The sequence below is a fragment of the Stenella coeruleoalba genome, assembly GCF_951394435.1.
Source record: "Stenella coeruleoalba genome assembly, chromosome: 11".
Lineage (NCBI taxonomy): Eukaryota > Metazoa > Chordata > Mammalia > Artiodactyla > Delphinidae > Stenella > Stenella coeruleoalba.
This window is the reverse complement of record NC_137157.1, coordinates 90341710-90356949: the sequence shown is the minus strand read 5'-3', so window position 1 is coordinate 90356949 and position 15240 is coordinate 90341710. Positions and strand designations below refer to the sequence as shown.

General features: G+C 42.0%; 1 protein-coding gene across 1 annotated transcript; it reads left to right on the top strand.

The window, feature by feature from the left end:
* Positions 1 to 4140: 4140 nt before the first annotated feature.
* PDE6H (phosphodiesterase 6H) lies at positions 4141 to 8079 on the top strand (the record flags this gene model as incomplete). The annotated part of the gene is made up of 3 exons (XM_079938173.1): positions 4141 to 4274; positions 5416 to 5456; positions 8003 to 8079. The coding sequence occupies 3 exons, from the start codon at positions 4141 to 4143 to the stop codon at positions 8077 to 8079; spliced, it is 252 nt and encodes an 83-aa protein (XP_079794299.1).
* Positions 8080 to 15240: the final 7161 nt, after the last annotated feature.

The following is a 15240-nucleotide window of genomic DNA, read 5'->3' as shown; positions in this document are numbered from 1 at the left end:
TGCTGGATTTTTGTTTTTGTTTTTTTCACGGCTTTGGTTTGGGTCTTCCTTGGCTCTCCACATTATTAGATTCTCTCTGCCTCAGCGGGACCCTGGGTGACGTTTATAGGTCCAACCACATCCGTGGAGGAAATTGCTCCTTCGCCTATATTCGCCCCATCCTCGCCCATATCTTTGCTGAGAAAGAGGGAACTCGAAGCCTAGGGCGATAATAGTAGCATTAGAGAACCTGACTCAAGAATCTTCGGAAACTGCCCTTCCTTAGCTGGAATTTATGGAGTATCATCTGTAGCTTCCTACAGCTGAGCTCTGCTGCCTTGGGTCTAAGGCAACAGTAACCTCAGTTCCCTCAAACCTATGCCTGGAAATCTTACATTGCTGCATCCACTTTCTGCAGAGGAAGAGCTTGTAATTTTCAAAAGGGGAAGGGCTAACCGTGTTTTTTTGTTTTTTTTTTTTGCGGTACGTGGGACTCTCACTGTTGTGGCCTCTGCCGTTGCGGAGCACAGGCTCCAGACGCGCAGGCTCAGCGGCCATGGCTCACGGGCCCAGCCGCTCCGCGGCATGTGGGATCCTCCGGACGGGGGCACGAACCTGCGTCCCCTGCATCGGCAGGCGGACTCTCAACCACTGCGCCACCAGGGAAGCCCCCTAACCGTGTTTTAAAAACAGGGAAACCATTCTGTCTCGCGAAGGAATGAATTACTTGGCACTTTGCGAGGCAAAAATGTGAAACCTCTGCTTGCAGCTAAAATCAAGTCTGATACTAGATTCAGGATTATTCAGCTTCCAGGGATGCCCTTGGAGTTCTCAGGAAAGCACAGTCAGGATAAGTTCAGCTGTAGGTGATACCTGTGGCCGACAGGACTGATTTCCAAGGCAGGACAAGGTCATATTTGTTCTGCTCATCCCAAAGACGTTACAGGGAAAACTGGAGCGTAAATCTATGACAGAAACACCCTAGGGATTGGTTGACTGTCCTAGGTACTCAAAAATGAAATATTGTACTCAAAATGCACAATAAATGTAAAAACAGTTATTATTCATAGCGCAAATCCTGAGGGCCATGAGGATTCAGGGATTAGCCAGGCAACTGTTACATAACTCTTTCCAAGGGCAATTCTTTTATGTAACGCATCACACTTGGAATTAGACAGGAACTCCGTCCAAGCCTAGAGAAACTTGCAACTGCAATTTCAGAATTATATAAACATGCAAAAGAAACTCACCAGAGAAAAGGGGAAGTGTAATCAGGGGTACATAGAAGTCAAGTGTGAATTTTAAGTTCTTTGGGGTTGCTGTTAGGGTTGTCAAAGGAATCCAAAGAAGTCCTCTTAAGACAGAATTGTGAGAGCAAAAATAACTTAATAGTTGGGGCATTTGAAGGATGCAGAGGATTTCCCAGCAAGTGCAGGTAGCAATTACCTCTCTGGTGCTTGACAAGGACCCTTCAGCAGATGGCCTGGAGGAAGGGGTGTGGGAGTCCGGGTGAACCTATGTCGAAACCATCAATTTGTTTGCAGGGCTTCCTTGACTGTCAGAAGGTCTACTATAAAAAGGTTACTCCTTTTTGAGTATTTTTCACCGAACACTCTACGTTATTCCCTCTTATTTTCCCCATTACCCTAAAAAGAAGATATTATTTGATTCATTTTATAGATGGAGTGAGACCTAGAGAGGTTATGCAACTTATCCAAGGTCACATAAACAGTTCTGTGGAGCAGGAATTTGAGATTATTTCTATTTGATTCTAAAGCATCTACTCTTTACACTGTTTTGCCCCCTAAAGGGTGATTTGACTGACTAAGGTTACCTTAGCTTAGACCCTCACATTATAGACTTTGGATCTAACATAGTACGATCCCAGTTAGAGTTGCCAGATAACATAGAAGATGCCCAGATCAATTTGAATTTCAGATAAACAACAACAAGACAATTTCTAAGTATAAGTAAGTACCGTGAAATATTTGGGATATACTTATACGAGAAAAAAAGTCATTTGTTGTATAGCTGAAATTCAAATTTAACTGGTCTTCCTGTATTTTTATTTGCTAAATGTGGCAATCCTAAACCTAGTAGGCTCTCTAGATTAAAGAAAGGAAAGTTTGTAGTTTCTTATTGCTTTGAAAGAATTGGCAAGTCCAAAAGCTTGATCTGAGGGAAATTCTCTAATTTTCCTCTGTGGCTTTGGCGGAGCTGGGACGTGTCTGTTACTGGTGGCACGGTCAGAGAGTAATGCTTCTCTCGGCTGCCCGCCAAGCCACTCCCATGGTCCCAACCACACTTGGGAGAGGCACGAACTTTGCCTGTTTACCAGAGCAGGAGAGGGCCCGCAGCACAAGAATTGGATTCGGGGAGTAGAGGAGCTGGCAGCATATTTTCTAAAGCCACTGAGGGCTTTATGAGGTGAAGATCAGCTGACGCTTTACATATGGTTTGACGGAGAAGGTCACAGGAATGTCACAGGATCTCAGGACCCAAGTTTCAAAGTATTAGTTCTCTTTATTTATTTATTCACTCATCTGACAAATATGTATGTGGCATACCTACTATGGGCCGGGTACTGTTGTAGGTTCTGAGGCTACAGAAATGAACAAAGACTGAAAAAGCAGCCTCATGGAGCATATTCCAGTGGGGGATTAAGACAAGATCCATTGCATGTGTAGGTGATCCAGGACCCTGGCCAGCTTCACCATCCCTGGTTCCAGCTCACAGAGTAGTCAATGTGTTTTTATTGAGCAAGTTGAGGACTGGGCAGGATCGAAATAAAATAGTAATTGGGGAAGAGAAAATAGGGAAAAATATCTCGGAGGCAAGGAGTTATTAATAATTTTACATGATTTTGAGAGTAATAAGAAAAAGTTAATAAAAGTTACACAATATAAGTTTTGAAGGGTGTGCAGTGTGGCAGAGAGAGAGAAAAGATGGTTAGCATGAGCTAAACATTGTTGGGAACAATTGAAGTTAAGAATATTAGCATAAATCTATAATGAATGAAATATGGAATTCTATGAAAACAAGCTCCCAGGCGGTAGATTATGGACAGGTTGGCTCCAGGTGGGAGATTAAGGCTGTTTGGAAGTTCTGTGGAGGTTTTTCAGAATCTTCCTTCCCAGATTAAGTGCTATCGACTTTTGTTATAGAGTAGGAGAAAGAAAAGTATTCTTTAGCTTAGCATAAATCATGCTAATTCGTTATTACATGTTATTATAACATGTAATAAAAATTTGTTATGTTCTTTTATTTGTACTTGAAGAATGACTATGTACATTTTTGTAGCTAAAATGAAAGTCTGGGAAAATTATATTGGATAGCTCCTTGATTTAGATAGGAGAAAACGTTGAAGATTTCTGAGGAATATGTGGCTAGAAAACTTTATATCTGGATGTGGAGTTAAAGCACACAATTACTACTTAATCACCGCACACTGCCTTCTGTGTGCTTGTGTGTGTGTGTGTGTGTGTGTGTGTGTGTGTGTGTATTGGGATGTATTGAACACTTCCGTGGTGTTGGTACACCAGGTTCAGAGTTTCCCCTATCCAGACTACTACACTGTCATCCCCAGAACTAGGAAAGAAGTCTCTGCATCACATGAGAAGTAAATAAAATAAGGACCATAAAGAACAGAGGCCATAAAAAATGGGTCAATAAACATTCAGAGTCAGGTTATTTTACAGCTAGATGGAAATATATGTAAAGCTTAAAGAATTTTTCAGTGCTGCAAAGACTATAGACATTCTTTAGTTCATTTCTCTCCCTCTATAGATGGTAGAACTGGTGATCAAACAGAAGGACATCATTTATAATAAATTCACATAGAAAGTTAGTGGCAGATTTATTGGAGCAACAAATCCATCCAGATTTTTGAACTCTATCAGTTGCCAGTTTATATCCCACTCTACTGAGCGCCTCCCTTGATGTATACCACATTCTCTTAAAAATCCCTTTAAAAGATAACTTCTCCCTTTTGGTGTCAACACAAGATACTGAGCTTCTTTATCAGGGTGTTTTTCTCCCCACCTCCAGTTTATCGTCAGGGTCTAATACGTAATGGTTCTCATACCTTGAAGGGTCTTCTTTTTTTCTCTTACTGTCTAAGGAGCCTGAAAGAAAACCATCAGCCCCCCAAGGACCAGCAGAATGAGTGACAATTCTACTGTGGCCCCTCCAACTTCAAACCAAGGTCCCACCACCCCACGCAAAGGACCCCCCAAGTTCAAGCAGAGGCAGACTCGTCAGTTCAAGAGCAAGCCTCCTAAGAAAGGTGTGAAAGGGTAAGACTAAGATTAAAAATTAGACTTTCTATTGTTTTTTTCCCTCCATATGGCTGATTCACTTTGTTGTACAACAGAAACTAACACAGTATTGTAAAGCAATTACACTCCAATAAAGATCTATAAAAAAAAAAGAGTGCTTTGGCTTTAAGAAATTAATGCTCACAATATTAAATAGACTTATAAAAATTTCCAACCCCACCCTCTGTTTTCCTATCTAAGAGAATCTTTGCTGAATCATGTTTTCAGTCCTGGAATCCTTTCTACAGGAAAGGATTCCTGATCTACAGCCAGAATTAACATGGAAAATGGAACCTTCACAGTGACCTTCAACTTGACCTTTCAGACTTTTCTTGACCACTCTCCTTCGCTGATGTAACCTGTGCTATAATCTGGAACACAGAAACACTGGCCACTTCTAGAACACACCGTTTATTTTTATGGCTTCAAATCTTCTCTCTTCAGTTTTTTGTTTTTCTCTTTCTCTTCTTGGCAAAATCTTGTTTATTTTCGACACACACTCATGTTAATTTCTTCTGCAAGCCATTGCTGACTCCCTTAGACAAACATTATCGTTACTTCCATGTTTGCATTTTGTACATTCAGCGATGGTAACTTGTGTTATTTTATATTACATTTATTTCTTGTCATCTGTTCCCTGAGACTGAGATCCCTCAGAGAAAATTTGTGTGTTTGTTTTTTTCCTTAACTCCCAGGGCCTAACACAATGCCAGGGACATAGTAGATGCTTAATATGTACTTTTGGATAAACTAAACAAATGGATAAATTAATCATTTTAATGACTTTCATATTGCTTTCTCATTCTAATTTCTATTTTAAAAAGTGGAGCTTGACTAAATTGGCCCACTGATCTCTCTTTTTTTTTTTTTTTCTGGCTCTTAATTGTCTTGAGCTAAATTTTTACAGAGGGGAAACTATCCGTCCTCTGGGACACATTGTCTAAAACCTGCCTGAGTGCCATTTCCTTTGTGCCAACTCAATGCAGACAGAAGGGATTTCTCAAATACAAAAACTTAAACTTCTTCTTTTTCTCTTTGAATCAGGAAACTCTTCACATGACTTATTCCAGGATCCTTCGGCTCCGATATCAGCTAATTTCTCTTGTATTTTTTTCCATAGGTTTGGAGATGACATTCCGGGCATGGAGGGACTAGGAACAGGTGAGCCACCGGAAGATTTCAGTGACTTTCACCCTTGGAATTTCACCTTTTTTTCTCCTTCAGGCCACATGGGGCATTTGAAAGTTACCAGAAGTACCTAAGGCAGCAGATTCTTTAAAGACCTAGAAAAGTGGGGTTTTAACTTAACTTCCAAAATAAGTATGTGTATGCCCCGAGGCTAAAACTCTAAAAGAAATCAGACTTGCCCCAAAGTTTAATGAATCTTCGTGTTTTGTTAAATACTCTTGAGGGAGGACAACGCTGAATTGTAGTCTTTCATGGTAGAAGGATTCTTAGAGCGAGTCTAGACCAACTTTATTTTTCAGAAGAGAAATCTGAGACATAGAGGAATTAAGTGACAATCTGAGACCACAGAGTGAGGTACTGGAAACAAGGGTGGGGCCAGGAGAGCCTTTTCACTCTGTAGGGCCAACCACTCCCTCACCTACTTCCTTTTTTCACACATCCTCTGGCACCCAGAACAGGGCCCTACATACTGAAAGTATCCGGTACAATATTTTTTAATTGGCTAGAATTTTTATTTGTTGGATAATGCATGCAAATTACTGCACATCCTTTTTTAAAAAATTATTTATTTTATTTATTTATTTTTGGCTGCACTGGGTCTCTGCGGCTTCACACGGGATCTCTCTAGCTGCGGAGAACTGGGACCACTCCTCGCCGCGGTGCACGGGCTTCTCATCGCGGTGGCCTCTCCCGTTGCGGAGCTTGGCCTCTAGGGGCACGGGCTCGGCAGTCGTGGCTCACGGGCTCCAGAGCTCAGGCCCAGCAGTTGTGGCACAGGGGCCCAGTTGCTCCATGGCATGTGGTGTCCTCCCAGACCAAGGCTCGAACCCATGTCCCCTGCACCTGCAGTTGGACTCCCAACCACTGCTCCAGCAGGGAAGTCCCCTGCATGTCCTTTTAAAAATTAATAGACGTTATTTTTTAGAGCAGTTTTAGGTTTATAGGAAAATTAAACAGAAAGTACAGAGTTCCTATAGACCCCCTCTGCCACCTTCCTCTCCCTGTACATCGTTTCCCCTATTATTAACATGTTGCATTATCGTGGGGCATTTGTTATACTTCATGACCCAATATTAATACATTGTTATTAACTGAAATAGCTTGTTCATTCTCTGTGTTGTCCAGTTCCTTGGGTTTTGACAAATGCACAATATCCTGTATCCACCATTACAGGTTCATACAGAATACCTTCACTAGCCCCCCAAATCTCTTGTGCTCTACCTGTTCATCCCTTTCTCCCCGTAAACTTCTGACAACCACTAATCTTTTTACTGTCTCTATAGTTTTGCCTTTTCCAGATGGTCCTACAGTTGGAATCATATAGTATGATTTCTTTCACTTAGTAATATTTATCTAAGCTCCCTCCGTGTCTTTACATGGTTTGATAATGCATTTCTTTTTATCACTGAATATTTCATTATATGGTTGTGTCACAGTTTATTTGTGCTATTGAGAGGCATCTTGATTGCTTCCAAGTTTTGGCAATTATGAATAAAGCTGCTATAAACTTCCTTGTGCAGGTTTCTGTGTAGCCACATGTTTCCAGCTCATCCAATACACTTTTGATAAATGGTGGCACTCATAGCAATCAGTGTCCTTTCCGGGCAACTCTCAGTTTATCTACTTTTTATTGTCTAGTGCCACTTCTCGGATCTCAAATAGAATTTCTAGCCACTTTGATAAAGCTCAGATGCTACTCTTTTAAATCAAATGCTTCTCTATTTTGGCCAGGTGTGTATAAGACCAGCAAATTCACTTTTGACTCTGGAATACATCCTTAACTCTGCCAACATATTTGGAACAGTGGCAAAAGGTTTATACTGATGGAAATTCTGAAGTCTTTGATCTGGTTCTAGTCTAGTCTCTACAACTGTGAGATGTTTTGCTGGGTGTTTAATCACTCTGGGTATCAGCCAGCTTCCCTGTAATTCGGGAACAATAATATCTTATTGCTGATGCAAGAGACTGGATGAGATGATGCCTTGAGATCACTTCTCAGTATGCGGTAAGATATAGGCATTTCAGAATGTAAAGGAGCTTAAGAGCAGTCAGAGAAGCCCAAGAAACACGTCTGGATTGGTAAGGAGTAAGGAGACTGGATTTCCAGACCATGGGAATTTAAAGCACCCCTATTTCTCACTTTAACCCTTGGCCTAACTAGAATTCCACCTTTGTTCCCTCTTTAGTGGTTTTGTGAGACTCTGTGTGATCAGAGAGTTACACTCCCACAGGATAGCCCCAGTCAAAAGCCTTGGATCATCTCCCCAAAAAGGACGCAGAATAAAACCAACACAAGTACCTTGGGAGCCTGTTCTGGGGGAATCAGAGCCCTGCAGAGGATTAAACAACTGGTCTGATCCTTCCTGGGATGAAGGGCCATTCTAGACAACTTGCCGGTCATCTAGACAGCGTATGGAAGGGAGGGGTGAGGGGTCTCTGCCTGAAGGATGCCCTTTTGAGCAGAAGAGGCTCTCCTAGGGGTGAGATTGGCTTATAAGTTCTTCTTTTTTCCCTTGCAGATATCACGGTGATTTGTCCTTGGGAGGCATTCAGCCACTTGGAGTTGAACGAGCTTGCTCAGTTTGGGATCATCTGAGGCACCAGAGGTTCTGCCACTCTCAACAGCATCTGCTGTAACTTTGGTTACTTCTGCCCTATTGATCTGCCAGAGTCTTGACATAACAGCTGTCGGAAGTGGTTTCTTTGGCTTACACAGTCGTTTCCCTTAAGTTACTATTAAGAGTTCTCTTAGTGTCAGACTCTCTCATGCAGTATAGTTTAGCTCAGACAAGTGGGTGAAATCAACTTTTTATAGGGCCTTTCAAACATTACCACTTTTTCCTATCAGCTGGTTAGAAGTCATCAGTATTTCTCTAAAGTTTAAGTCTTTCAAATCTGTTTTTGCTAGGCATTAATTATGATTGGTATTAGGCTTTGAAGATACCATTTATGTCACTCCTCTACCATTTTCTTTAATAAAGGAGATACCTCGAATCTCATGATGAAGTTGTATTAAATGCTATATGCAAATATCTGATGTCCTGTTCTGAGACCCAATTAAACAAAGAAGGCACAGTCCCACGGGAAATAAGCACAGTGCATGCAAAGGAGCATAGGATTAAGAGTCAAGTTCCGATTCCGCTTTATAACTTTGTAGATCACGGCCTCTCTGGGTCTAAATTTTACTGGACTAGGTTATCCCTGAGATCTGATGCAGCTTTAAACTGTACAGTTCTGAGTTGGTGGCAAACTGGAGATTTAAACTCAAGACTCTGAGCCTTCTGAGTGCCTTGATTCAGTGGATTGAAAAGATTTGTATCCTTTAAAGTTTAGATTCAGATGCAAAAGATAGGTGGCAGAATCGGAAAAATAAAATAATGGTTTGCTTCACCAGTGAAGTAGTGTCAGATGTAATGTGCACATAGCTATATTTCCCCAATACTTTCAAGGCAGTTGTGCAATTCAAGGGCTGCCTCTGTCTGGCTTGGATGTTTTGGGTACTAGCAGTATTAACTTCTTCATTTCAGTTTTGTAATTTGTGGCAAAAGAATGGAGTAAATTAACTGAAAAGAGAGGCAGGATGATAGAGGGGAAAGAGATTTGGGTTCTAATCCTGCCGCCATCATTTTGGGCAAAGATCTCACTCTTGGGATCCTCCAGTTTGCCTGAATTAAGTAATCTGAGGTTCACGGTAGCGATAAATTCTGTGACTTTGTCTGAGCACGGGAACGAGAGATGCTCAGCGCTGGAGAACATTTCTTCGGAACATTTCTTCGGCTGCAGGCTCTGCACTCACTGTTTCGCACAAATGACATTGTTACCTTCTGGCCAGAAATCTAAAAGCCCAAGGGACACATCTGGATTGGAATGGGGTAAGGACACTGGGTTTCCAGATCATGGACATTTAAAGCATGCCTATTTTTCATTTTAACCCTTGGCCCAACTAGAATTCCACTTTGTTCCCTCCTCATGTTACCGAGTCCAAGCTCGTACTGCTCACTGCATGACAGGCCGAAAAAGGGGCAAGGAAGAGCGACTTTATTCAGAAAGCCAGCAGACCTAGAAGATGGTGGACCAGTGTCCCAAAGAACCATCTTGTCCAGGTTTGGATGCTAGTTTATTTTTCTTTTAAACTGGGGTAGTTGTTTTACAATATTGTGTTAGTTTCTACTGTACAGAGAACTGAAGTGGAGTTCCCTGTGCTATCCAGCAGGTTCTTATTAGTTACCTGTTTTATACATATTAGTGTATATATGTCAATCCCAGTCTCCCAATTCATCCTACCTCCTGCTTTTCCCCCTTGGTGTCCATACATTTTTTCTCTACATCTGTGTCTCTATTTCTGCCTTGCAAACAGGTTCATCTGTACCATTTTTCTAGATTCCACTTATATGGATGCTAGTTTCTTTTCTATAACAAAGTGGCGGAGGTGTGAAGAGGTAAAATAAAAAGGTGATAAATTGTTGCAAGTATTTTCTGGTCCTGGCCAGACTCTGGAGGGGGTTGTTAATTTCTTCTTTCCTGTAGCCATTCACAGGTGGCTTAGTCAGGATGTTTCCTCTGAGCTTAAACAAAGGCATTTTAGCTTAACATTCAGGCATGGGAGCCAGGGTTCCAGGCGGGCCATTATGCATACTTTAAGTTATAGGCACCATCCCTTTAGTGATTAACTTGTAGCAAAAGCAATAAAATACAAAGGTTAAAGTAAAAGAAACAGATTCAGTATGGAGTCAGATTTGTTCTTCCCTATTATACTTAGTGAAAAACAAAAAGTATAAAAGAAAAAGTAGGGAGCTTCCCTGGTGGTGCAGTGGTTGAGAGTCCGCCTGCCGATGCAGGGGACGCGGGTTCGTGCCCCGGTCCGGGAAGGTCCCACATGCTGCGGAGCGGCTGGGCCCATGAGCCATGGCTGCTGAGCCTGCGCGTCCGGAGCCTGTGCTCCGCGACGGGAGAGGCCACAGCAGTGAGAGGCCCGCGTACCGCAAAAAAAAAAAAAAAAAAGAAAAAGAAAAAGTAGGGTATAAATTCAAAAGTGAAGCCATGATATGCAAGGAGTGTAGTGGTAAGGATGTTTTCCCCCCCCGCAGGAGCTCATGCCTCCACCCATGTGCCTGTTTTTGAGCAGCTGCTCCGTTTGGCAGCCAGAACTTTCAGTCTGCACTTGCTCATCCCAGTGGAAGGGTGTGCCTTTCACTTAGGGATGCCTGTGCTCTTCTCCAGCTGGGGAGATCTGTCCACATTTGGCTTACTTTGCAAATGTTTCCTAAACATGAAGCAATAATGCTGACACAACAGAATTCACCCAAAGGAACATAGCCAATGGCCAGGATAGAGAAGGATCTAGAAACCATGCTATGTGAAGAACTGTTGAAGAATGCATAATATTTAGTCTGAAAGAGAAAATGTTCATTGCCAATAAATTTTTTAAAAGTTGCAATGAACAGGATGGAGCAGACCTAGTTCATGTAGGATTCTAGTATTTAGTGGTAAGCTAGAATAGATATAATTTATTTATTTGTTTCCAGTTTATTGAGGTATAACTGACATACAATACTGTATAAATTTCAGCTATACAGCATAACGATTTGACTTACATACATCATGAAATGATTATCACAATAAGTTTAGTGAACAGCTGTCATCTCATATAGATAGAAAATTAAAGAAATAGAAAAATGTTTTTCTTGTGATGAGAGAACTCTTAGAATTTACTCTTAACAATTTTCATGTATAACATACAGCAGCATTAATTATATTTATTATATTGTACCTTACATCCCCAGTACTAATTTATCTTATAACTGCAAGTTTGTATCTTTTGACCGCCTTCATCCAATTTCCCTCTCCTCCCATCCCCCACCCCCCCTTGGTTACCACAAATCTGATCTCTTTTTCTATGAGTTTGTTTGCTTGTTTGTTTGATTTTGAAGTACATTTGACCTACTACACTATGTTAGTTCCTGTTATGAAGCATAGTGTAGAATAGACATAATTTAAAGCTTATTCAAGCACTAGAATTTCGTTCTTTCTATTCCTAAATTCTAATTCTATTTTTTCTATTATTTTAAATAAGATACAAGAAAACCTTTATTACACAAATAGCACATGTGAAAGAGATAAAGGTAAATTATTATCCCCAGCAAAATCCCGGGAGCAGAGATGCCATACTCAAACAGAGTAATTGGGGAAATTTTAACAAAGGGACTATTTACAAAGGCTTGGGAAGGATTAAGGAGAATCTACAAAAGGTAATAGAGTAACTTGGGGCTAGCAACAATCTTGGGGCTATGTGACCAACATAGATCTGGAGGAACCCTAAGAGGTCAGCTCTAATCATAAGGAAGTGCACCCCCCAACCCCGAGAGGGAGGTGGTCTTCAGTAGTAAGATACAGCCAGCCCACCGTGATCCCATGGGTAACCAGGAGGGGTGGGAGTGAGGCTAATTAATACCCCAATGTTGTTCTCCCATCCTCTACTTTTCTGTTGATGCCTCCCATTGGATAAACCTAACTTGAAGTCAGGAGGCAAAGGAGCCCATTGATGTGGTGAGTAGGGTTTACCTTCAACACCAAAGATCAGGTGGAAAAGGGTGGAGAATGGATGTAAAGGGGCAAACTGAACATAGCCAGCAGAGCACTAGTATCAAAGAACAGACACTCTTTGTCAACCAGTGATCTTTACTTAGAGTTGGGAAATAGCATGGATACATTTAAAACCTCCAAAGTTGATTCTAATATAAACCCCAGAAGCGGAGGAAGCACAATGTCAAATAGGAAGAACACAATAGATGAAAAAGAGCAATTGCAGAAGGGAATTCTCTAGAAGTTTAGGGTTTGGAGGATTTTTTGAAATCTTCTGACACTTTCTTGATAATAAGAGCCACTGAGAATCTCTTGTTACAAACACATGCAATTTGCACCTCACACCAGGTTTTCGGAATAAGAATCTCCAAGGAAAAGATCTTAGAATCTGTATTTTTGATATGGGTCCCCAATGCTTCTTAATTTGTGTCCGTTTGAAAACACTGATGTGGTCCAAGCCTGTATTTTAAACATTGGGAATTAGCGAATTCTTAGCGTATTGCGAATTCTTAGCGTATTGCCGTCCAGTGACTGATTTCACTGGCTCTGAGATAGTTCGTGGATGTGCCCCTGGGCTGAACAGCTGGCGTTTGTCAGGTGGAGTAAAATTGAAGCTTTGTTCGCACCCAGACACTCCAAGGACAAAGCTAGTGGCAGAAGCTGAGCTCTGCTGAAGTAAAGAGATAAGGCATCCACACCTGAGGTCAAGGAAGACCTGCCCGTCTGCCCACACACAGGAAGCCTCCTTGGGGGTCAAAAAGGGAGGGAGTGCCACCCCATAATAAGTGTGGACATGCACCCACAGGCCTCTGCGGTGGGATCCATCCTAGCAAAAAGTTGCGCACGCATGTTGGGGAGCATCCTAGGGCAGGTCAGGTGTGAAAAAAGAAACAGGATAATTGGCCAAAGGTAAACAAAGACCTAGAAGAACCATCCTATATAAGGGATTTAAATCACCTCTTTACTGACCTTCTCCTCATTAGGAAGGACGCCCATACCCTTTCTCTCTGGGTGTGTATTTCTGCCTAGCTTCTGACTTTAAATAAATAAACTGCTTCTCTGTGGGCTCTTGTGTATTTCTGCCTAGCTTCTGACTTTATAAATAAATAAACTGCTTCTCTGGGGGCTCTCCCATACGTCGTGCTGTGTCTCTATAAATATACTTTGTACCTGTTTTTACAGTTTTTGCCTTCTTGAAATATTCTTACTTTCACTGGGTGTAAGAGCCAGGGGAAGTTTGCTTCAAGCCTCCTGCCCCTGGTGGTCTAGTGGCTAGAATTCCTGGTTTTCATCCAGGCTACCCAGGTCCAATTCCCGGGCAGGGAACTAAGATCTCTCTTCAGGAATGCTCACTGCTTTCTCTCCGAGATCACTTCCACTTGCCCCGAAAACATATGTAATATGTGTGAGAACAGGGGCTAATAGTCGTGTGTTCTGACTCTCAGACCACTGTGTGGACTAATAAGATAGACGATGCCTCCCTCCTCCACACCTAACCCAGTCAGGCACTTCTTCAGTTGCAGAGAATGTCAGAGAGTTCAGAACCTAAGTGTTGGACAAATTCCGAGAAGCTAGAGCCAGACAGCCACCATTATTCCCAGGGGTGACCTTTTGCCGTTGCCTGGTGTGGCCACCCTCCCTCTGCAGCCTCTGTCTCTCACTGTCCTCATCTGCTTCCTCTGGCGGGACTAGGTGGACCAGGGAGAACGAGAGCTTTCTCTGGGCAGGTGAGGCAGTGACCTTCGCTTACCCTCCACCCCTTTCCTATTCGTTTGCATCCTTGGGTAGAAGTTGGGGTTGATGGTGCTGGTGATGTAGACACCTACCCCTATTCCAGAGTTCCTAGCATTACAGTTAGAGCAGAAAACTGTATATAAGGAGAAGGTGCTCCTCTGGTGTACACACCCTAGGCAAAGAGACACAGTTGCTGTTCAACAATTGTCACTGGGCTGTTGTGAAAAGATCAAGAATCACCATAAACGGAGGAAAGGAGAGCATTTTCTCGACAACTAGAGAAGCGAAAGGAAAAGATACACAGACAAGAATAATCAATAAGTCCAATATTTAGCACAAGAGGAAAACTAATCACACAAGACCGAGCAACATAAAAACTAATATTATGAGAACTGAGCAGATATGACACTGAATTATTTCAAGGAGAGAAACAGAAGAGAACTTCTGTTTTATAAAAGGCCAGAGGGGAAGGCTTATACAGGCCATAAAAATTGTGTGTTTGTGTAAACTAGCATGTGCTTTTTTTATTTTTAAAATCTTTATTGGAGTATAACTGCTTTACAATGGTGTGTTAGTTTCTGCTGTATAACAAAGTGAATCAAATATATGTATACATATATCCCCATATCTCCTCCCTCTTGCATCTCCCTCCCACCCTCCCTATCCCACCCCTCTAGGTGGTCACAAAGCACTGAGCTGATCTCCCTGTGCTATGTGGCTGCTTCCCACTAGCTAGCTATTTTACGTTTGGTAGTGTATATACATCCATGCCAATCTCTTACTTCGTCCCAGCTTACCCTTCCCCCTCCCTGTGTCCTCAAGTCTATTCTCTAACTCTGTGTCTTTATTCCTGTCCTGCCCCTAGGTTCTTCAGAAGCAATTTTTTTTTTTTTTTAGATTCCATACATATATGTTAGCATATGGTATTTATTTTTCTCTTTTTGTAACTTGAAGTGAGCTGCTTGACTTCTCGCTTCACTAGGGCGGAGTCAGGCTGCTGAAAACTGAAATTTAAAAGCGAGAATCGTGTGGACGATTGTCCACACCAGTGGACACCATCTCCTTGCGGCAAAGCAGTCGGGAGCGCTCTGTTCTGCCTGGCCCTGCCGCAGAGCACCTGCTAGGTAATCAGCTAATTCACTCGTCTTCTTGGGGCTCAATGTTTGAGGATTAAAGAAAAGATACTGGATAAAATAATTGCTAAGGACCCTTCCGGTATAAAACTCTAAAACTCAGGTAATAAATCTAAACATATTTCAAACATGAGCCAGGGGTCCAAGGCACTGAGACTCTTTCCAGCTTTTCTCAGAATGAGTGGTTAACTACTTTCCTTTCACATTTCTCCAGGGTCCCCTAAACCAAATCATGCATAGTGCTGCCACCTGCTGTCATGAGTGAACACTTCATGAACCCTGGGAAGACCATTTCTATTAGACTTTGG